At 39.7% G+C, this 24408-nt stretch overlaps 1 protein-coding gene across 3 annotated transcripts in view; it reads left to right on the forward strand.

Moving 5' to 3' along the window:
• Positions 1-1664: 1664 nt before the first annotated feature.
• Positions 1665-24408, forward strand: part of LOC117403730 (atrial natriuretic peptide receptor 3-like) — a 28271-nt gene continuing 5527 nt past the window's right edge. Inside the window, exons 1-6 of one of the 3 annotated variants that reach the window (XM_034925498.2) lie at positions 1665-2647; positions 7798-7920; positions 10062-10231; positions 17249-17384; positions 18839-18933; positions 23795-23930. In XM_034925498.2, the coding sequence (XP_034781389.2) occupies positions 1969-2647; positions 7798-7920; positions 10062-10231; positions 17249-17384; positions 18839-18933; positions 23795-23930 (1339 nt within the window). In that variant the 5' untranslated portion in view covers positions 1665-1968. The remainder of the gene's footprint in view (positions 2648-7797; positions 7921-10061; positions 10232-17248; positions 17385-18838; positions 18934-23794; positions 23931-24408) is intronic. The other 2 variants (XM_034925500.2, XM_034925497.2) reach the window with 2 other exon arrangements.

A 24408-nucleotide genomic window follows, 5' to 3' on the forward strand; every position in this document is an offset into this window, starting at 1 on the left:
GCCCTGGATAAGGGCGTCTGCTAAGAAATAAATAATAATAATAATAATAATAATAATAATAATAATAATAATAATAATAATACAAGTACATACATAAATACATACATGTTAAAGATCAACGTTCGCGAGTAGACGAGAAAGTCATTTAGAACTTGCATGAAATGAATGATAACAGCTTGACATAAAACAATACAAGTAAAACCAAGCAAACAGCTACCTAGCATTCTACAACGAACGTTGTTTTCAACAAGTTATTTTTTTAAAACTGTTATGTCAATGACAGGAAGCATAGTTATGTTTTATTATTTGGTCTCACGATCTTATTTTTGTCACTTTGAATCACACAATGCACCCTAATACACATCCTTTCCATGTTAAGAAATTGCACGGCGTACAAATACTTTCCTTTCTGTTCATTTAAAACACGAATGACAAACACCTCGCACTGCAGACATAAGTTTATGCGTATTAAGTAACAATATGAGGAGCCTAAATACCATTTCCGGTAGCTAATGATGTTTCTAAGAATGAAATGATGTTAACTTGAACACGAGCTATTTTCCTGTTAATATTCATAATACATTGACGAATGTTTAACTGTCTAGAAATGTAATTCACAGTTAGATATTTTGAGAGGACACTTGCAGTTGAAAAAAAAAAATGTCCTTAATATTATGTGTTGCGGTAAATTTCAAGTGATTTGCCTTAAATAGCATCTTAACCCATTGCGTCCCATTGTCCTCATTCGACTGGCATCTACCTATTATTTTTTTTTAAATCCGCAACTATATTGTTATGATAACTTGCTCTAATTTTGTTAAACACAGTCTAAATGTATCAAATTGCATAATGCAGCTTGTGTTCTGATTTTTGAAAGAAAAATTAAATGGAGAAGCAAAACAATTCACTAAATACATGCCTTAGCCAAAACATTCAGCAATCTAACTATTAATATTATTATTCATGTCTTAGCAGATGCCCTTATCTAGGGCGACTTACAATTGTTACATTATTCTTTGTATGTAATTACTCATGTATACAGTTGGGTTTTTACTGGAGCAACCTAGGTAAAGTACCTTGTCCAAGGGTACAGCAGCAGTGTCCCCCACCTGGGATTGAACCCACGAGTCCAGAGCTCTAACCACTACGCCATACTGCTATCTATCTATCTATCTATCTAGATAGATAGATAGATAGATAGATAGATCTATCTATATCTCTATCTATCAGATTTTGATGGAGTCCAAAAGAAACGTCATAGTCAGGTTGTGTGTAGTCTATTTTAAATGCATAATGTATTTTGTATGTATTTATTTTATATTAATCCGGATGAATTGTATAACGCATAATAGGACACAAGTGAAATGGCGTTTAACATTCAAACCTGTTTGATATAGACTACAGTAATCACTTTATTTACACAGCACAACTATATTATTTGCAATATGTTAGCAGGTGTTTTCATTGTTTTATATTAATGATTCTTAATGTCTTAGTAATAATCTGTTTCTAATGAATTTGAACTTGTAATTCATAATAATTACCATGAAACGGTCGCAGAATTTATGTGCATTTTTCTTTAAGGGACACTGCAACTTTAAGAAGGAGGTGGACTGCGAGAATGACGCAGGAATAATAATGAAAAAGATCCTTAAAAAATTCCTCCCCGGAGCCACCCCGTGTGGTAACGGGTTGAGCTGTTACCTTATTTAAACAAGAGCAATTACTAGGGAAACACAAGAATTAGTAAGGAAAACAGAAGGGATTTTTAGATCAGGTTTGCAAGGTTTCTGAAGACAGTCCCAAAACTGGATCCCTGCATAGCTCACACAGCCAACTGTGCACGCTACCTCAATAAACCTAAACAAACTTCTCACAAGTTTTAAAAAGACGACTTTGCTCACTGTTCTTAATTTTTTACGCAGAATAAAAAAAGGAAGGAAAAAAAATACATTCAAAGGTGCAAACATGCCATGCCTGGCGTTTTTGAGCTGCACGTGCGTGTGGTTGCTTGTGTTACCTGTAAAGGTAAGTGCACTCAGTAATGAAGACAGTGACATCGACGTGTTAGTCCTTTTGCCAGAGGAAAGCTCGTACATCTTCAGCATCCCCAGGGTTCGACCAGCTATAGACTACGCACTGAAGAGCATCAACTCCAACGAGAGTCTTAATTCAGGGTTCAATTTCAAGGTCCACTATAATAACTCCAACTGCGGCAACCAAGCGCTCTTCAGCTTTGTGGAAAGGTCCTTCCTGAAGAAACCCGACGTGGTTCTGGGTCCGGTTTGTGAATACGCTGCAGCCCAAGTGGTGCGGATGGCGTCCTACTGGAACATCCCCATACTTTCTGCAGGTGCCTTGGCATCCGGGTTTGGCACGAAGAAAGCCGAATACACGCACCTGACTCGAGTTTCCCCGGCGTACTCGAAGATGGGGGAAGCGTTCGGGGCGATGTTTAAGCATTTCTCGTGGAAGAGGGCTGTTCTCATCTACCAGGAGGACAAAGAACGGAACTGCTTCTTCTCCATCGAGGGGGTCTACGCTGTGCTGGAAGCAGAGGGGTACCACACAATTACGCTTGCCTTTGATTTGAGGCACCCCATGGAGATTGAAGAAATCATCAAGTCGATCCAAGAGAGCGATGGTAGTAAGTATATGTACTTATTATAGAAATGCATCGAATTCATTCATAGCTGCCTGAACCCTGTCTCTTTGACCAGCTGACCCACCTTTAAGTGACCCGCAGCGGTACGTCTCACTCCTGTCATCCCTCGCCCTATATGGACAATTCACACAAATACAGATTACTTTAAACTTTGTTCCCAAAGAATGAACTGCATACAGCAGGCTAGGCTGCTATCTTGTCCCCACTGGCAAATCATCTAAGATTATATTATTGGCGTCACTTTGCCATTTATCATGGTGATAATCAGTATAATTCAAATCTAAAAAAAAAAAAAGAAAAAGAATCCATGAATAAACATAATATTGCAATATGTTTATGAATATATGGTACAACATGTCAAATGCTTATTTAAAAGACGCCTTTCCTAACAATATTTCAAAGATCATTAACATTATCTAAAAAAAGAAAAGAAAATAGTGCTCCACGTGTGCTTATAATGTAAATCTCTTTACGAATCAATACAGTGATTTCATTTGGGATAGTGTACTGCTCTCCAACACTGTTCTCTCCTGCTAAAATCGCACTAACTGTGGATTGCACACGTGAACCGGTGTAACGTCAATTTTTGCTACTTTGTCAAAATTTGGTAACGGTCGGAAAATATGACATGTATGAGCGTTAAATGTTGCTATCTTGTCAATATCTGCTCCCTGTACCAAAATTTCTTCTGTAGTAATTATTATTATTTTTTTTTTGTCAAGTTAAAACAATCCAATTCATCTTGGTGGTTATATAGAGAGTTTGAAAATAGTCTACAAATTATATAGCAAAACTAAAATAATGAAATATAATTAACATTGCTTATTTTTAAACGAATATCAATAACGTGATCGAAATTCACACCAGGAAATATCCAGAAGAAGACGACGACGACCTTTGTAAAACATTTTACAAATGTGTAATTAAGGGTTACATATAGTGTCATGAAAACGCTGCGCTTCAATGTAAAACAGATTAGTCAGCGCATTACCGTTTGTTAACACCACCTGTCTGTATTTAATATAAAACGAATTATTACATGTGGAGTCAGATGTAACTTTAAAAAACACGCACTTTCTCATCCAAAAAAGAAAAAAAATAGGTAACAGTTTTTGATGCGCGTCTTTGAAAGAAAAACTCTGCTTACGCAGTGCAGGGTGAAAATAGTCTGGGCACGCGCAGTACTCATTTGATAGGTAGCATAAATTGGCGTGACACCTGTTTCTCCAATAGGTTTCAGCAATTAGACTTTACATTTGGACATTGGTTTTTCATATCAGAATATCCACCTTGGCGACATGTATTACATTTACAATCTCGACTTGAACAAGCAGTTGAATTCCTGTCCCTTCTGACGAAGGTAAACCATTGACGAACGTCGTGAAAATAAAAACAGGCGAGTGTCGAACAGTTTAGCAAGTTATCCAGCCCGTCTAAATGAAGTGCGTCACCATTAATATACTCCCAGACGAGACACACTGTTCATTTACTATACTGCGCTGCATGTGGAAACGCTGAAAATACGAAAGAAGCCCTTTCTGATCATCTGTTCGTACGAGAGAAGCCCTTTCTGATCATCTGTTCCTAAGAGAGAAACCCTTTCTGATCATCTGTTCCTATGAGAGAAACCCTTTCTGATCATCTGTGCCAATGTTTCTGAATAGGCAGTATGTTATTCGCTCTGCTTTTCACTTCTACGGTATATGCTGTGCTCTGGGTAACTTTTCTTTCTCTGTGTCGGCAAAGGCAGTGTTGTCATTTAAGTGTCGAGGCGATTTTTTTTTATTTTTTATTTTTAATTTCCTTATGTCAATATGTAAAATTGTAGTTCAGTACCATGGATTGAAAAAATACCTGCATTATTTCAGGGTTGGGTATACTTCAGATGTTGGCAATCACAGAAGGCTATGCATTACATAGAATAATTAATGCATATAACTGAAAAAAACAACAACAAAAATAATTTCATGATTTACACAAAGCATTAAGCATCATCATTTTCACCAACTGCTGAATAATTTGAAGTCTATTTACATTACCACGCAGTACTAAAACATACCACAGTGCATTAAACTGAAAACGTTATGTGTTGTTCTGACCTCTCATTAATTGCAGACTGGTCTCCCAAAGCATACTAGACACAATTAACACTACCTTCCAGCTTGTAGCTTTTCAACACGTGGTACTGTGTCTTCCACACTTATTTACCCTCAAAGTGCTTTCTGTTATGTTTGTATAATAGGCCCATTTACTCTGAAGTAACTGCAGGAGAGACAAGCACAGGAGATTTCCTTAATTACCCCAAACCCTGTGCAAGACTAATCCTGTCTGAGACACTCCATACTGTAATAGCACATTCACATGCATTGAAAAGATAACATAGCATTTCAGTTCGACCTTCCTGCTGCTTCACACATATTTGGCATCGGTTTGCAATGTTAGTTTAATTTCCCGGTCGTTCGGTGGCTGTGGGCAAGTTTGTTCCGTATCTCAGAGCCAGCAGATGTCTTGCTTTTGGGATGTAGCTGGTCTTGAGGTGTAACACTTGAATTCGCCACCCTTCACCGCAGGGGCAGAGCATGTGTGCATGGGCTGCAATTAGAGGTGTTATCCATGCTGTCGATAGTCTTTACTTATACACAAATAAAAGCCATTGAAAGCAAAATGTTTAAAGGTTTTGAGGAACAGTGTATTCCAGAGACACTTTTTGAATAAAACACTATCTGTAAACTGAGGATCCACTTTCCTTGTGTTTTCACTCAGTGCGTATCAATTCATTCCGATAATTGTGAAACATTGAAACCATATAAAGTCATTGAGAGTGTTCATGAATGTCATCAATTAAGTTCGAATTTGGATTAGAATAGTCTGCTTAAAAACTGATGTAATATCACATGGTTGCTTTTTATCCTTGAGGTTCGTTATTTATTTTAAGTAAGCCGATATAATACACAGTGATCTCATATCTCCTGTCGATTGTCTAGTTTCACAGACCCTGTTTTGCTCTAATCTCGAACTGATTTAGCTTACATTTAGTGCTAACCAGGGTCTGTACTACCACTGTGATTCCTAAGACTAGAATCTCTCTGACATACTCTGTGCATTGCCTGCTCAGCATTGAACCTCCCCTACATTATGAGCATGACATGTTAGTGTTTCAGTGGGCTGTATTACTCCTTTTAAAAGATTAACTATGGTCATATCACCACTATATATGAACCGTATCAAACAGTCTTCAGGGCAAGTGCTCTTCACCCCCAGCTCCGTTTCCTTTGTCTGAAACACGCCTGAAACACGTGCAGTTTATTTGCACAGCTGAGCCCGTACACGAAAGGGCTGTTCATAAACCATTCTGCAAGACTTCAGGGTTGGAGTAAACCAGTTGTAGCAATCATGACTTCATATAAAACAAACAAGCAGATGATTGACTGCAGAATTAAAGCAGAGATCCCAAGAAGCTGCTGGCCAGGCATTCTCAGGGTGCATGATCATGGGCAGCCAGGCCTGTGGAAGCAGGGGAAGATTCGGGGCAATACATTATTTTATAGATTCTGAGATCCAGGAACGGTCCTGCATTTGCGTTTCACAGAACCCAATGCCTGAAGTAGAAATGTCGTCGGCCGCCCCCCTCCCCCACACACTTCAAAGTTTTAAACAAGTAAATTCAGTGTGTTTCAGCAATTCTTCCCCCTTAGTAGTGGGAAGAAAATAATCATGTTAATATCTGAATTTTGGGAACACATCACAAATATTTAATTGGTGTGTGTTTTAAGGAATATTCCGAGCACTTTGCTGTACTTTTAAAATGGTCTCGGTGTAGTGAGAAAACCTGAACTCCACCTGTGTAAGATTCCAAAGGGCCTCTTTTTTCCGACTAGTCAAATTGGAGTCCTTGACATAGTTTAAGGTAAGCTGAATAAATATTGCTAGTTGCACAAGGGAGCTGTTTAGTGAGATACAGACTCCACACTTCTGAAGCAAATGTTCAAAGGTTAATGTTAAGTAGAGGAGATCTTTGAAGTACTGATGGTCAGTTTGTAATACATTGAGGCCTCCCTCTGTGGTGTGAGGGGTCAAGCGTCGAAAGCCAGGAAACAGTAGAGCTGTGTGTGGTTAATTAAAGACACTGGAGTGTGGTGCTGCAGTTCATGGAAGTTCAACACAGTGCTTGTAATTGTTCTCCTCAGAACCCCTTAGTCCAGTCTTTTATGGGGGGAAGGGGCAGGAGTCTACTGCCATGGTCAGGCGGTGGACCCTCAAACCAAGCACTTTTCATTCTTTGAAACTTGTTGTGTTAGCTGCATTGGTCCAGAGATGAAAAATAATTAACGTCGCTGAAGCCAGTAGCTTTTATTTGACCGACAAGTTGAAAATATAGAAGCTTTCAAGACCACATATTCTAGGCCCCTTCATCTAGTTAAATTGGATTTGAGCAGAAATAGTGTAGATCAGGGCTGGAAGAGTCACTACTGATGACCAGTGAGCTGTTAAAGAAAAATAGAAAAATACAAACTGAAGAAAATGTTAACAGGGTTTGTATTTATTTATTTATTTATTTATTTATTTGTATTTCTAAAACTTAAAAGCTGACTAAACTGTAGCAAACTGAAGTTTTATGAGACTAAACCAAGACACTCCTTCAGTGTTTAAACATTTTGCAAGTTTAATACAAATGACATTGTGTTTCATTTTGTCTTATTCTTTGTCCTTGCAATCTACTTGGACACACTGAGAGTCAAACAGGATACTTTACTTTAAAAGAATCCTAGTTTGGAGCACAACGATCCATATTGCTCAAGGACAACCCATTGGACAGCCCAGGTGCAGATGATTACAATCCATTTTAAAAACCTGCATCTGACTGCAGCTGTTTACAGATAACTTGCAGTTAATGCATTCCTGTTTTTCAGATGAACAGTAAAACATCTCCCTTCAAGTCTGTATATTAGCTGTGTAGGTGGCAGTGAACTCATAAAAAACTTTTTTGGACATAACTAAAAAAAAGAGCAACACATGGAGCAGAATACACAGCACTAGTTCAGCATCGAAATACAGGCTTCATGCAGACTGCATGAATTAAAGCAATAATAAGAGACTTACTATGTGTTTTTGTGTTTGTGTGTCGTTTTCAGTAGTCGTCATGTGTGCTGCCAGCAACGATATCCGGGACATCATGCTTGCAGCTCATCGGCGCAGAATGACCAATGGGGATTATATCTTCTTTAACATCGAGCTCTTCAACAGTACGTCTTATGGTAAGAAAATATATCTCCTGTCATTTTATTCAAAGTACTGACAGATCTGTGCATGAAACAGTGGATATTGCTACAGGTTCTCTGATCTAGGATAATACCTTTATTTGAACTAGTGCAGTAAAAGGTGTTTGTTTGTGTAGCCATGGTTACCAAGTCCATGGTGTGGCACACGTCATGTGAAAGCACCCTAGGCCTATTGTATATGTATTTACTGGGTGGGCTTTAACCCTTAGCTTCTTACTATGCCAGACCTTTTAAAACTTTTTGTTTCCAAAAACATTAATTTCCTACATAGAATGCATCTGTGCTGTTTCCAATATGCAAGTATTGAATTCAGTATTCAATGACTATTGGAATCAGCATCGAATGCCAACAAACTGCGCAAAGCTGATTTACTGCTGTCTGACAGTTTTATATTACTGTGTAGAATCAGATTCACACGAGAGAACTGCCAGAGGGGGCTGTAGCAACATGGCTTAGAAATGACATAAACACGAGAGACAAAGAGAGAGAAAAATACCTTCTATTCCCACAACATCCAACACAATAACAAGAGCAATCAGTTTGAGTGGTTTGTGTTTCAATTACTCCAATACAGGGGAGGCATTGCAGTCCTTTAAGCAGCGTTCAGGAGCTGTTTTTCAGCTCTACTATTTCAATTACTCCAATACAGGGGAGGCATTGCAGTCCTTTAAGCAGCGTTCAGGAGCTGCTTTTCAGCTCTACTATTTCAATTACTCCAATACAGGGGAGGCATTGCAGTCCTTTAAGCAGCGTTCAGAAGCTGCTCTTCAGCTCTAATTGCTTGACACTAACATATGTATCATAGGTTTGATGAAAGTGTCATCATAGAAGGAGGAGCCAGTGCAATCTAATGGGCTGCCACTTTGTTTCCTTTTGTTTTGCTGGCAATACACTAGCTGTGCACTAGATGGTGGTGGTGCTTAATAATATAAAACACTTGGGCTGATCTAGCCTGTATTAGTAGTCCATAACACAGACTTATAAAAAAAACCCCAGAAAAACCCACTAAACTTTATTAATTGCATTACGTACCTCACAGAATTATTGCAAACTGTGCAAAAAAATATATACTGTACTGCATTATGACTTCTGGTAGACTTCTGCAATATCATTTTGTAGTTTATTTGATTACATAATGTTAAATAAAATATCTAAATTATGTATGTATATATGAGAATATGTTACAAAAAAAAGAGCTGGTACATTCGTATCTCAGAGAAACTAAATGGATAACGACATAGAACGTCTGTACAGCACTGAAACACTACGTTTAAAAAAAACAAACTGTAGTGCTGAACCTCTTTAATATTAGCATCATAAGGACCTTCGGTCTCCTAATTTATGACGTCACAGAAACCCTGGATGAAATTATTTTCCTGTAACTATATATATATATATATATAATCTCCGTAGCTATAGATGAATGGTCACTTATACATATCTGCCTATAGGTGAATGCTCACTTGTACATGTTGGCTAGGTGTTATTTTGCCACCTTCATACAGTTCTCAGTTATCCCTGCGTTTTCTACAGATTCTTACATACCATAATAACAAGTTCCACTTGGCGTTTCTTCAGTTACTATAGTGACAGCTCTCATTAATTCTTTCACAGTGGCCTCAAGAAAAAACAGCTAAAGAAATCCTTACTGTTTCTATAGTTTCTTTAAAAACCTTTATCAAGCAGTTCTCAGGGCCAGCATCTTTATACATGGATATTTTCTAATTGAAGGGTTAAGGCCAGGGCTATGGTTAGTCTATCACAAGGCTCCTATACCCTGTATACCCTGGTATCCACCACTGCACTGTGTTTTCAACTATTAAACATTTAAACAAAATCAGTTTTTTCTTTACAAATACCACATTTACAAGAGTGATTGATTCTCATATATTTAGGGAAATTGTGGTCAGAATTTATAATATAAATTAACTGGAGCTGAGGTAATTTAGCTGAATTATGTCTATGTTATGATCATGGTCATGCGTTAAAAGCATGTCATTTATAAAGAAGTTCAACCTTAAGATATACAGAGCATCCTTTAAGGAGCAATATGGCTTTTGTCTTGGTGTCATTATTGTTTTTTCCTGGAAACTGAACGTCTGCCCCTTTCCTCCCAGGAAATGGCTCTTGGAAGAGAGGGGACAAGTATGACACGGAAGCCAAGCAGGCCTACGCTGCCCTCAAGACTGTGACTCTGCTGAGGTCGGTGAAGCCGGAGTTTGAGAGATTCTCCATGGAAGTGAACAGGTCCCTGCAGAAGCAGGGTGTCAGTGGAGAGGATGACAGTGTACGTAAGTTGCGCATACAGACTCTACACTCATTTTATTCATTTATTTTGGAAAGCTGACGTGCGTTGGATCCCATTTTGTTTATGTATCTTTGTATTCTGGATACACCTGCATTTTTTAAAATATTTCTTGTAACTGCATTTTTGGTTTGTGCGATACCATCTTTTCTGGTAGGCTGTACATTTTAATAAGACAAGCTATCAGAATGACTGTGTTCTGGATGTAAATCCACTAGTACAACCACACGGGAAACCGGTAAGAATCAACATATTGAATTGTTTTGGGGTGTTTGTTACCAATCTGTCAAAAGATGCCCTTTATTTAAGAGCTGTTTCTTTTTTAAACATTGTGTGCATAAGACAATACATATCCAGCAGTTTGGTAAATGGATACAGTTCTGCGAAGTTTGAATGGTTCCTCTTTTCCGTGTTTGTCCCAGTTGTTTCAGACTAACAGCCTGGGGATGATGTGTAATTCTTGTTTGAGGTTAATTGACCGGCCACAGACCAGGCCTGAAGTACCCTGAAGTCTCAGAGCAGCATCCCCCTCTCTCTGTGCTGCTGAATGGTTCGTGCTGGTAAACCTTGTGATTTCCAAGTCAGCCCTCTGGTTAACGGCAGAAGTCTGGCCTGGCCTATTGTTCCTTCATGGCAGCTCCCATTGAAAAGCCTTCAGCGTCTGGTGGCAGTGGATAACAGGAGCTGTCGTGTTGAAACAAACGCTTCTTGACGGATAGACCAGCGGAGGTTAATAGTCACAGTTGGTGTTTTGGCTGTCTTAAAGCTGGAATCAATTTTGAGCAAAGAAAAAAAATATCTGGGCTCAAACAGAACGCTCGCAACGTGGAGGTGTCAGTGAGGAGGAGCTGAGGAGGCGATGTCTGGAAGCACAGAAGAGGGTATTTTAGTTCGGAGTCGTAAAGGGAACAGTGACTTGCATAAAAACGTATGCTTTGGGACAGGTACTGCTTAGCAAGAATTGTTGTTACTAGTTTTGTAACATTAACATTAACAGTTTCATTTCCCCCTTCAAATCTTATTTTTCGACGGCTGTTTCACTTCTTTCAACAACGTTTTGGCATAGAATATGTTCAGCTTATACCTTCAATAGGAAACTTTCAATATTTCTTGAACACTAAATATGTTTGTTTGTTGAAGTATTGTTCTAATACCGCACTTAGCTTTCTACAGTTAGAAACAGTCTGCAAACAGTACTGTGAGACCTCTGATGTTAACATAATTGACGGGGGTTTTGGTTCAGGTTAGTAGTGAAGTACACCAGTGAACTCATCACTCACCAATCCAGCAGTTTTGCTTTTAAGAGTTCAACCCGGTTCGAGGGTCCTGGGTTCAGTTGGGTCCTGGGAACGGTCAGCACTGTTCACATGGAGTACAGTGTGTTTGTAAACGTCTGCTTATTTTACTGCTGATTAAGAGCGTACACTGTGCTGACAGTGTGTGGGAGTTTTGTTGGAGTTTCAGGGTGAACTAACCTAACTAGCTACTCCCTCCTTTGTAACTGTCTGATAGGCTAACATCCTGACATGCCATTAAGTGCACGACTATGCACACAAACACAAGTGAAGCTCTTCCCGGAATGGCATACAGTGAAGCGGCTGCTGTAGTGACAGTGAACCACGAAGATAACTCCACTTTCCATGTGGAATCCTCTCTGCTGTGCCAAACCCTGCCACTGACACACACACACACGTCAATTAAAGCATTCTGACAAGATGAAGAAACACACATGTGGAAATACTAGTATACAAATAAAATGGGAATTTGTATAATAATAATTCCTGTTTAAGAAAATCGATATTTCAGTGGTGTTATTATTGTTATTATTATTATTATTATTATTATTATTAATATTAATACCCAGGTACAGGGTGTTCCAGATTTAGGACGACACCGGTGTTATATATACGACTCAACTCAGCTGATTCAACTACCAAAGAGACTTCATAAAAAACTGTCTAGGAGCTGTGCTGATCCCACCAGTACCCATTGCACGTCTGTCCTGAACATTCACAAGATAAAATAAAAGAATGATGATCATCACTAATCTGCACTGGAGTCATCTCATTTCTAACTTACTATCTGTCTATCTGTCTATCCATCTATCTATCTATCTGTCTACGACTTCTATAACTGGTCATTGATTCTAAATTGCACGTCTGTCCTGAACATTCACAAGATAAAACAAGAAGTTTTCACAAGAAGGAGCAATGGGACCGAGTGTTCGGTTACTTATTTTCCGAAGAAGCAAGATTTACTACCCTCTATATAGGCCACTAACTTGGCCCACATGACTCATGTAATCTGTAAATCTAGGCTGAATCAAATCAAGCTTGTGAATCCCAGATCAAAAGGCATTAATTCTGTTGTGTAAACCATTCAGTGGTGCACTCAACACTACAGTAATTGTCTTGTGAACACAAAGGAAAGCTGAATCAACATTTCCCATCTAATTAAACGACACAAACCAATGGAGCAAATATGCCACAAAGGGCCCCTGCTTTCTGTTGCCAGCCATGGAAAACTCCTAAGTGAAGTCACGTCAAGAGCAGATCATCTCCACTCATCAGGAAACCTGCGTCAGGACTTACATCACTGGCACTTCCAGGTCCAGCGACACTGGTGCTTGTGTGGTTAAAAGTCAGTGCGGTCTGCAGGACTGATTCGCCTCTTTAATGACACAAATTGTTTTTCTTCAAATTATATGTTTTAATGCATCCCAGACCATGTGTTTTGTCAAGACAAGCCAAGAAGTTTGTTAATGATAGGCAGTCTTTGTGTCTGTCCGGACTACTTTCCAAATGGGGGAAGAAAAAAGGGGAGGGATGGGGGTGAGTAATTCAGTCAGCCAGGGAATAGTTTGTCACAATGAATGGCTCTATTCTTCAGTTACAGGGCTTTGTAAACAGTGCTAGGAGGAATAACAGCAATCAACGAACTACACTTGCTTTCTGAACCTGTATTTAAAAGGGATAAGGCAACTGAGATCACATTGCCTGGGTAACTGGAGAGACGAAGCGCCTAGAAGTTCACAGAGGATTTTTTTTAGTGGTGATGGTACTGTCTATGTACTGTATTACATGCTTTGTAGACGGATAGTTTTACCATCTTGTACATTTCTGGGGTGTGGTGTCACTGTCTGGCATTCTCATTTTTCCTTTAATAGTTAACCCTAAAATGACTGTGATTTCTTTCCAAATTAAATGCCAAATGAAAGAGGAATTCGGAGTCAAGGGGAACCTGGGAAGCACATGGCTAGAGCAGTGGCCCACAAGCCTTTCAGTTTCTGTCTGAGATTGACGTTATAATCCCAGTAAAATGAGCCTGTCACTCTTAGAAGCTTATATATGTATATGTATATTGAATTGTTAAATTCAGTATACATAAACTGTATATTCTAAAATAGTGATGGGTTCTGGATAGAAATGTCCAGAAATGTCCCATAATAATAGAGGATCTCTGGGGTCCCTGAGTGGCTCATCCAGTTAAAGCGCTGCCGCTGGGAGTGCAGGGTGAGTCACACAGCTTGGACGGCACCAGTTTGCATCCGGGCTGTGCAAAGAGGCTGAACTTTGCTGGGGACTCCAAAGGGGGCGGGAAACCGGCAGGGATTCGCGCAACAGCGAACCCGACTGGCCAGACACTGAGCGCATTCAGAGTGGATAAAAAGCAGGGCTGATCTCTGGTCTCTGGGATCAGTACCACGTCCACCAATTGCTTGATGTAAAAACGATTCTGGCTTTAGGTCTTGTGAGATTGGAGGACACTCACACGTCCTCAGAACATCTGTCCTGTGTGGGGACTCGCTGCGGTGAGGTGAAAAAACATTATTTATTGGGAAAAAATCAATACAAAAATTATAATTGGTCACTCCAAAAAAAATGAAACAATAATAATAATAATAATAATAATAATAATAATAATAATAATAATAGAGGCTCCAAATCTCTATGACAATCACCGGAACACACTCCCTTTCCTTTCAGTAGTTGCAACAATACAACCCAGCATTGCCCCCCCACCCCCAGTGAATTATAAATATTTTTTTTCCAGCATGCGTCACCCCAGTAAGAAACGAACAGGTGCAGTGTGCCCCTTAAGATACCCGTCATGTCATGCAGAATCCCAGCTCAGTACAGTGTTACCTTACTAAGACATTAGGAATGGAGGGTGTTAGTAAGTATCTCTGAAACTTGTAATATCATGTATTTTACTATAGACAGGGGTCCCTTTTCTGTGCATGAAGTGGTGAATTCCATTGACTGTCCAGCTCGTAATAGTGGAGTTTGTAACTTTGAGTTCAGTAGCAGGAGTAAGGATTAGAGGGAAGTGGCCTAACATGCCTGTCCGTTTCAGCTTCCTTATCACCAGCTTTTTGCTTTGTCCTCTTTCACAAGAAAGACTTCCAGTTCTTGGTAATCTGTAAAGACAGGGAGCTATAGAAGCACAATAACATGCCCACCACCCTCTGTCAGAGTCAGGAAAGAGTCTTCCTTTCTCAGAACAGTGTGTGGGAAGGACATTTAGATATATAATGGGCTGCGTAGTGAAAGCGCAGGTGGTGGTCAGCTCCTCTATGAAGTATCTTGTCACACTCTTCTTTGTCATGGCTTAATGTACTGTATGCTTCTTAGCCAAAGCCTTTTCTACAATAGGAGCTTACTAGTTAGCGTGTTTGTAGAAGGGCTTGATATGTACACATTGTATACAAATGTTTGTATTTATTTAACCAGGATAGAACCCTTGAGATATACATCTCATTAACAAGGGAGTGCTGGCAGGAGAATGCAGCAAGAAATAGCATAATAAAATCAATGGCAAAAAGAAACAATTCATTCAAACAGGACAAAAACACCTCAAACAATCAGCAAACAAAAAACAGCAACACAAAAAAATAAAAGCATAAAAAACAGAACAATTCCAGTGCACATGGTCCTGGTCATAGTCAGTATTGACAGGATTTACAACCCTGGTCACATTGAAAATGCGTATTTGAGTGAATTTAAAAAGGTACTGTGAAGAGGCTGCTTTTATATTCAAAGACAATTCATTCCAGAGATGAGATGCTTGATATATACAGGCATGTTGGCCCATATCAAATCTCAATTTAGAGATTTTAAAAGTAGACATTTTGATCTTAGTGCATAGGTGTAGTTACATGCCTCTAACAGAGATCTAAGGTAACTTGAAACATTTCCAGTGTACATCTTATACACTATTGGGAATACTTTCAATTTGATCATGCGCTCAGAACAACTTTTGCAGGTCTCAAAACACGCAGTGGCTCTGGACAGACAGCAATCAGCAGTGAAAAAGACAAGAGATCCCATCTGTAAGATAAATACTACCATTCTTAAGAACAGAGCAATGGTTTCCATAGAAAAGTCTCAACTGGCTTCACCTGTGGATCTTTCTGTTTCTTTGCAGCCGCAGTTCTTATTTGCGTTTTAGCCTTAAATGAATATGTAATTCTGGGCGTTCCTGCAGAAATTCGCAAAAACAGGGTGGAGATTCAAAAATATTGTAATGAGATGTACTAAAGCTGTGGGCAATTGCGAACTTTTGAAAGCACGTTTTAAACAGTCACAATTGTTGCTGGCATTTCCCAGACCTCTTTTTCTCGTGTGTTGCCAGCTGTGCTCAATGTATTTTTGAGACGAACACCCAAGTAACTAATTTTTACTAAAGTCAGGGTGTACTTACAAGCCTTGAAAACAAATTTCTATGACATTTCTGGTTTTCCCAGCGTGCTGGGAGCAATAGATTGCACACATGTGCCACTAACCCCTCCAGCTCATTGTGAGCATCTGTATAGGACCATGATCTATTGTGTGTTAATTATCTAGGCTAGAGACCTAGTTAAAAATAATAATTAAAATAAAATTTAAAAAAACACCTAAAATCATTTAGTTTCAATTTAAAATAATCTTTTATTCACCTTGTACACCAATGTGTACAATGCAGCAGCATGATTTATTTTGTGTTACAAGTAGGCTAAAGTACAAAAAAAAAGTGCGCTAGGTATTCATTTGATTTTACTACTGTACTGTATACTGTACAGGCCTACTGTACAGATTCATATTTTTACAAAATGTAATGTGTAGCCTACCCAAAACACATTAGTGTTATTTCAGCGCAATGATTTATATTTAAATACATCGAGAACTGTATGTGTGTGCGATTTTATTGTATTGTTTTTAAACCCGACACCTCCTTATGTCGGACAAACATGTCCAGTTTATCGAGGAGCTACTGTATGATTATGAAAAGCTTTTTGGGGGTGAAGGTTGGGGCCCACTATAGAATCTGATGGGATTAAACTGCCTTTCATTTTTTAAATATATAACAGTATTAAAATAGATAAAATGAAGATGGAACAGAATGCATTGTACAGATGACATTTACATTTAATAAGAACAATGTTATTTTGATTCTTGCACCCTTGCATGTATAGACGTTATCCTTCGGGCCCCCTCTGTTGCAGTAAACCACAACTCAACTGCTGCTATTTTATTTGAAAAAATGTTGCCCAACTCTCGCTAAGATGATGAAAATAATATTTAAATTAGTATATTGCGTCTCTCTTCATTAACATATTTTTTCTTAGTACAGGGTACTAAGGGTTTTTTTGTACAAAAGTGACATTATTCTATACATTAAATGAGTGACTATAATGTCCTTGCTACATTACTGTTTCTGTCATCTCTATACTCTGTTTCTTTATAAACTTAATCCCAATTCTTTGCTATTTCACATAATAGTTGCTAATCAATTGGTGCTTTTCCAGTTACTTCTTTGTTTTGTGAAACTGCTCCTCCCAGTGATGTTGCTGGTTTCTCTTGTTTTCTCACTAGTAGTGATTAAGAGAGAGTTTTATTAACACAGATGTGTGACGAAAATGTTCTTCAAAGACATGTTGAGGGGTGAAACAGCTTTGGACCTTTTTTTCTTCCGACCAGTACAAACATGCCTGGAATATGTATATTTTTTTTTCTGCAGGTCAACATGTTTGTAGAAGGCTTCCATGATGCTCTGCTGCTCTATGCTTTGGCGCTTCATGAAGTGCTGAAGAACGGCTACAGCAAAAAGGATGGAGACAAGATTGTGCAACACATGTGGAACAGGACATTTGAAGGTACAAAAACATTAAAATAATAATAATGCATTTAAAAGCAGCTCTTTGCTCAGCTGCTTAAGTAAGGCTGTTCACCAACACAAGAGAGCAACTGTGAAATGCATTTCAACAATATTTTTTTGCACGGCTTTTTGGCAGTGCCTTCTGTTTATTTAGCAGACGCCTTTATCCAAGGCGAATTACAGAGACTAGGGTGTGTGAACTATGCATCAGCTGCAGAGTCACTTACAACTACGTCTCACCCGATAGACGGAGCACAAGGAGGTTAAGTGACTTGCTTAGGGTCACACAATGAGTCAGTGGCTGAGGTGGGATTTGAACCGGGAACCTCCTGGTTACAAGCCCTTTCCTTTAACCACTGGACCACACAGCCTCCTCCACACAGCCTTCTAACTGAAGTTCTGCTTTTCCTTTGGGTGTCCACTGGATTACTATTCCACTGGAATTTGTTCTAGAAAATGACTAACAGGCCTGACTAGCAGTCTGTACCAGGGAGAAATGAGAGAAATGTACAAGTCTAGGAATTCCATTGGCTACATTGACACACATACAACTGCATTAGAAATGACTACACAGGATGTCTTTATAGATTGTTGTAGGCTGAATGACTCCCAGCTATTTTTTTAATGCTTCGCCCACATTGCTCTGCAGCAAACGGAATCAGCAGCATTTCATTTGTATTTTGGCTGAACTCTAATATATTTGTTTGGCTTGGAAAGCGTTAGGTCTGAGCAGCTAAGTGTGCTAATTCCTGTACCCCTTAGCAGGAATTTAACACCTGCACAGGTTATTAGCCCCCACTGGAATACATTATTGACTTTCTCAAAGGCCAAGTTAATCCTCCTCTCACAAGCTCCCGATTCGGATGACAACTATGCTGACTGCTATTTGGTGCACCTATTCTGTTTCTTTAAGTCTAGAGAGCCTTGGGTGAAGATAGTGAGATAATAGCAGTTAATTACACTCACCTGCAGATTCAGCTGGGATTTAAAATGTTGACTTCAACATTCAGGAATTTACATTATTCAATTGTGATTATTAGGGGATTATGATCTCTGAGTAATTCAAAAAGCTAAGCTTAATTTACATCTGTAACGCTCAATTAAAACAGGAGGAGGCTTCTAGATATACCGGTACTGTTTAAGTCCTTTTCCAAGTGGGAATGTTTCTTATGACTGCACAGCCAATTCTTATTATGCAGGTCCTTAAAATGGGATCACATTTTTCTTGTAGAAAATAATACAGAAAAAAATTTGAGGAATTCAGGAATGCAGACACAAGGATGAAATTACAATTTCTTTTGGCGATGCCAACAAAAACGCTGAGAGACTGCTGAGATTTCCTGTTGTAGCGGCCGTCCGTCCGGAATGTGTCGACTCTCGCTCTTGTTTTCCTTGGAATGTGCAGATCTTGTAGCTAATTAATGTTCTCATTCCTTGAATGCCATTCCTTAGGCATTGCAGGCCAGGTGTCTATAGATGAGAATGGTGATCGAGACGGGGATTTCTCGGTGATCGCCATAACGGACCCTGAAGCAGGTACACACAAGGTAAGGGGGGAAGGCATGGTGCCTGCATGTTTAAAATGTCATGCTCTGATCCAGTGCAAAATGAGGCAGAGTGTCCGACTGGAGCACGTCATCTGCATGCCACGATACATCACAGACAAACCACATTCATGACATCATCGTACCATATTGAGTTTCTACCATACTCTGACATCACAATCGGTTACAATGCAATACAGTACAATACAAATGTATTTTTATATAGCGCCCTTCACATCAAGGCATCCTAGAGCGCTGTACAAAGTTACATAGCTCATGTATACAGTACACTCCAGTTGTAACCAATTATTTAAAAGCACATTCCAAAAAGTATGGTTACATATCACAACCACATGGAGGTATTCTCTGCAGTGCTTTTCAGTCCTCGTTTTAGTGACGAAGCGAGATGCATCCAGAATTACAGGGCTGAGCCTTTGACATGAACACGCATAAGAAAACATGTACCAACGAAGATAAACAACAAGGTGGCTTGTGCAGCAGGCTTTCAAATCCAGCACAGGCTGGTTTCACAACTTAGACCATAATTTAGCTTCATTTGCTGGCGGGGCAGTGTGGGGAAGCGCTCAGTAAGTTCACAATCTGAATTTTCTTTAACCAATAAAGTGTGTTTACCTGTAGAAAGTGGAAGGGTTCTATTTAAACTAGGTGACCTATTTGACCCTGCCTGCTATACTTCACATGCACACCTCACATCTGCTGTGTACATGTGAAGCTTGCAGATGTGGCAGATGTTGAACTTCTGACTTGAAAAGCATGGCTTATTTAGTTTGCCTGAGGAGGTCATTGTATCGCCAAAATGGACATATGTCTTTAAACACCAAGTCAAAATAGTATTATTCTACCATTAAATTACTACAGAAGTCCTTGCTGTAGTGTTAATGAAACACAAATTGGGAAAGGATACATTTTGAACACTTTTTACAGTGAAACCGGGGATTTACAGTACCCACTCTGATCTGGGCTTACTCAAAGTTGGTACCAGTCATTCCTGTACATACCATTTAGCGTGTGTAGTGTGTGCGGTTTCATGAAGTCATGACAAGTGCATGACCGCCACACAGCCTGCCACAGTTTGTGCTATTCCCTGCTCTGAGGATAAACAGAGTGTGCTTTGGTCTCTTTCATGAGTGCCAGGATTCTCCGGTGCTGTGAGCTACCACAGCTAGTGCAATCCTCCTGCTATTAACCCATTTACCTGTATTTTAGCGAGAGCTTTGTCCCAGCATGTAAGCTATTATTTGTGTCTAAGGAACAGGTTACCATTTTCATTGTTTTCTGCTACAGCAGCAACTATGTTAAATGTTGCAATTTATTTAATTGCATGTTACCACACACCCATTTAAAATGATAATATAGTTAAATATACAGCAAAATTGCCAACAGACTATATTGTTTTGACAGACTATTATATGAAACAAAAGCACACAATTTCAAAGGGAAGGTTGTTTGTCTAATACAGCCAGTGGCAACTTGTGACTTTTTTGACAGGTGAGGCACAAAATCACAAAATAGTTCTTACCACCCCCACTCAATGGCGAACATGCTAAAAGTAAATGTACTTTGTTCAGCTGATTGCATGTATGCCTCCGCTGAAAGCATTTTAATGCATTCAAATAATAGACTGCAGTCGCTATGTAAAATATACCCCCATCAATTAAAAAACAACATTAGCACTGTAAACACACAATTTACAGAATTGCGGATACAAGTTTTTATAGCATTGTGAAAGCGAGTTGAGACTTTTAAATAATGTCACTAGCGCTTCTGTGAATTGATTTAATATACTTAATGATTTAATATACTTAATTGTTTATATTTCTCAATTAAATAAAACAAAATGTGCAAAATGTTTTTTTTAGCCTTTGGGAATTGTTGGTGAGGCCATGCCCCACTTGCCTTGGCTGACGAGCCGCCTCTGAATACAGCAAATTACTCCAGTGTGCGCTCACAAATGGTTGTTGCGTCTGGAATAGCCAGTGGGTGTCTGTTTTCTCTGTTTTGGGGTAATGCTTTGCTATAACAATCTGGAATTGTACATGTTTTGTTCACCCACCATTACAAAGCCGTACACACACATCAGAGCCATCCGACAAGTCATTCACAAGAGTCACAAGCTCAGACAGAAACAAACATCCAAAGAGACATTCGTACAAGAAAGCATCTAAGAACAGTATGTGTGATGCAAACTCTGTACAAGAAAGCATGTAAGAACAGTATGTGCACTGCAAACTCACACATTCATTAGTAAAGACAAAGGTACCGGATCTTACAATGAAGGAAGAGGGACAGCAATGTTGTTTCTAGTCCTAATGTACTGTATATGCTCCCAGTTCTCATCTGCTTGTGGATCAGGGTTTCATGCTTGTGGATCAGGGTTTCATGCTTGTGGATCAGGGTTTCATGAGTGTGGATCAGGGTTTCATGAGTGTGGATCAGGGTTTCATGCTTGTGGATCAGGGTTTCATGAGTGTGGATCAGGGTTCCATGCTTGTGGATCAGGGTTTCATGCTTGAGGATCAGGGTTTCATGCTTGTGGATCAGGGTTTCATGAGTGTGGATCAGGGTTTCATGAGTGTGGATCAGGGTTTCATGCTTGTGGATCAGGGTTTCATGAGTGTGGGTCAGGGTTTCATGCTTGTGGATCAGGGTTTCATGCTTGTGGATCAGGGTTTCATGCTTGTGGATCAGGGTTTCATGAGTGTGGATCAGGGTTTCATGCTTGTGGCTCAGGGTTTCATGCTTGTAGATCAGGGTTTCATGCTTGTGGATCAGGGTTTCATGAGTGTGGGTCAGGGTTTCATGAGTGTGGATCAGGGTTTCATGAGTGTGGATCAGGGTTTCATGCTTGTGGCTCAGGGTTTCATGCTTGTAGATCAGGGTTTCATGCTTGTAGATCAGGGTTTCATGAGTGTGGATCAGGGTTTCATGCTTGTGGATCAGGGTTTCATGAGTGTGGATCAGGGTTTCATGCTTGTGGCTCAGGGTTTCATGCTTGTAGATCAGGGTTCCATGCTTGTGGATCAGGGTTTCATGAGTGTGGGTCAGGGTTTCATGAGTGTGGATCAGGGTTTCATGAGTGTGGGTCAGGGTTTCATGCTTGTGGATCAGGGTTTCATGCTTGTGGATCAGGGTTTCATGAGTGTGGGTCAGGGTTTCATGAGTGTGGATCAGGGTTTCATGAGTGTGGATCAGGGTTTCATGCTTGTGGCTCAGGGTTTCATGCTTGTAGATCAGGGTTTCATGCTTGTGGATCAGGGTTTCATGAGTGTGGGTCAGGGTTTCATGAGTGTGGATCAGGGTTTCATGAGTGTGGATCAGGGTTTCATGCTTGTGGATCAGGGTTTCATGAGTGTGGGTCAGGGTTTCATGCTTGTGGATCAGGGTTTCATGAGTGTGGGTCAGGGTTTCATGCTTGTGGATCAGGGTTTCATGAGTGTGGATCAGGGTTTCATGCTTGTGGCTCAGGGTTTCATGCTTGTAGATCAGGGTTTCATGCTTGTGGATCAGGGTTTCATGAGTGTGGGTCAGGGTTTCATGAGTGTGGGTCAGGGTTTCATGAGTGTGGATCAGGGTTTCATGCGTGTGGATCAGGGTTTCATGCTTGTGGATCAGGGTTTCATGCTTGTGGATCAGGGTTTCATGAGTGTGGATCAGGGTTTCATGCTTGTGGCTCAGGGTTTCATGCTTGTAGATCAGGGTTTCATGCTTGTAGATCAGGGTTTCATGAGTGTGGATCAGGGTTTCATGCTTGTGGATCAGGGTTTCATGCTTGTGGATCAGGGTTTCATGAGTGTGGATCAGGGTTTCATGCTTGTGGATCAGGGTTTCATGCTTGTGGATCAGGGTTTCATGAGTGTGGATCAGGGTTTCATGCTTGTGGATCAGGGTTTCATGCTTGAGGATCAGGGTTTCATGCTTGTGGATCAGGGTTTCATGCTTGAGGATCAGGGTTTCTTGCTTGTGGATCAGGGTTTCATGAGTGTGGATCAGGGTTTCATGCTTGTGGATCAGGGTTTCATGCTTGTGGATCAGGGTTTCATGCTTGTGGATCAGGGTTTCATGCCTTATTGTTGGTGCCGGTAGCTCCATGCCCACCTTTGCCGCACCATTTTTTAACATCATCTTTTTTTCATACGGTTCATCATTTGAACCCCAGGGGCCAGTTTCTCAGAACTGGTAATCTGGATAACAGGGATCCGGATTTTGTAATCCTATATGTTGTGATCGACATTTTCTGAAAAATGTGATCAAAACGGTCCAGATAAAAGTAATGTCAATCACAAAATAGAGGATTGCAAAATCTGGGTCACTGTTGTCCAGATTAAACATTTTGAAAATCTGGCCCCTGGTTATATGTGAGCTTCAGTATACAGCTATGGTCAAAAGTTTTGCATCACCTAGATTTTTAGGATTGAGACATAATTAAAACCAATATATATTTAGATAATTTATTTAACATCTTGTAATCTAAGAAACTACAAAATGATATCGCAAAAGTTTACCGGAAGCCGGTAAATAGTAGTAAATAGTAGTACAGATTTCGAAATGGCACATTTTTCAATTTGTGTCAGTTTTTGCTTTAATTACGTGGCCAACTACAAAGCAGTATGTAATTCAATGTGTTAACGTAACATTATTCAGCAGGTTTCATTCGACTTTATAAATCAAAATGAGTTAATTGTATAGGGTGCTGCAAACCTTTTGGCCAGAGCTGCAAGCTGCTGCTTGAATTATTCTGAGTCCTTGTGACAGAATGCTGCTCACAGTCTAATTCAGCACAGCATTCCAACAGCATGTCTTGCAGCTAACCTTACTTTTATCTCTTTCTTTTTTTTTTCTTCAGGTCGTTGCGAACTTCTACGGAAAAAATCAAAGCTTTGAAATGCAACCGAATGTGAAGATTGACATGTTCATTCAAAGACTTCCTCACGATGAGAACAGAGTCCATGGAAACCGAGACACACCCCCTTATAAATCATGTAATTTTTTCTACTCATTTTAATAGCGCTAAAACCTGTTAAAATGTGAAAAGACCCCCAGGGACAGTATTCATTAAGCATTTGCATCAGTAAGTGTATCAAAGTCCTGTTGTCTATGCCTTATAAATAAAACCCAAAGGCTTACAAATGCACAGCCCTCGAAAATGTACCAGCTATCTGGTGTGCCAGTTCTGTCCCATACTTGCTGTATTGTTGACTCTCAGCAAACATACTGTTTGAGTAGCATTCTAATACCAGACTTCGTGCTCTTCAGTGTCAATGCAGTGGTGAGACTACAATGGCGATGCAGTGGTTCTGTACTAAGGGCCCATGGTGTCTTGATGGCAGCTCCAATGACCCTGATAGTTCATCTGAGTACCATTGTGTGCGGCTTTATCTTCACCACTCGGCAGTATTTGTGCCTAAACAATTGTGTTGTTATTTTTTGTGTTCTCCTAATGGTTCTGGTAGTGGTAAT

The sequence above is a fragment of the Acipenser ruthenus genome, chromosome 1, assembly GCF_902713425.1.
Source record: "Acipenser ruthenus chromosome 1, fAciRut3.2 maternal haplotype, whole genome shotgun sequence".
In the NCBI taxonomy this organism is placed as follows: Eukaryota; Metazoa; Chordata; class Actinopteri; order Acipenseriformes; family Acipenseridae; genus Acipenser; species Acipenser ruthenus.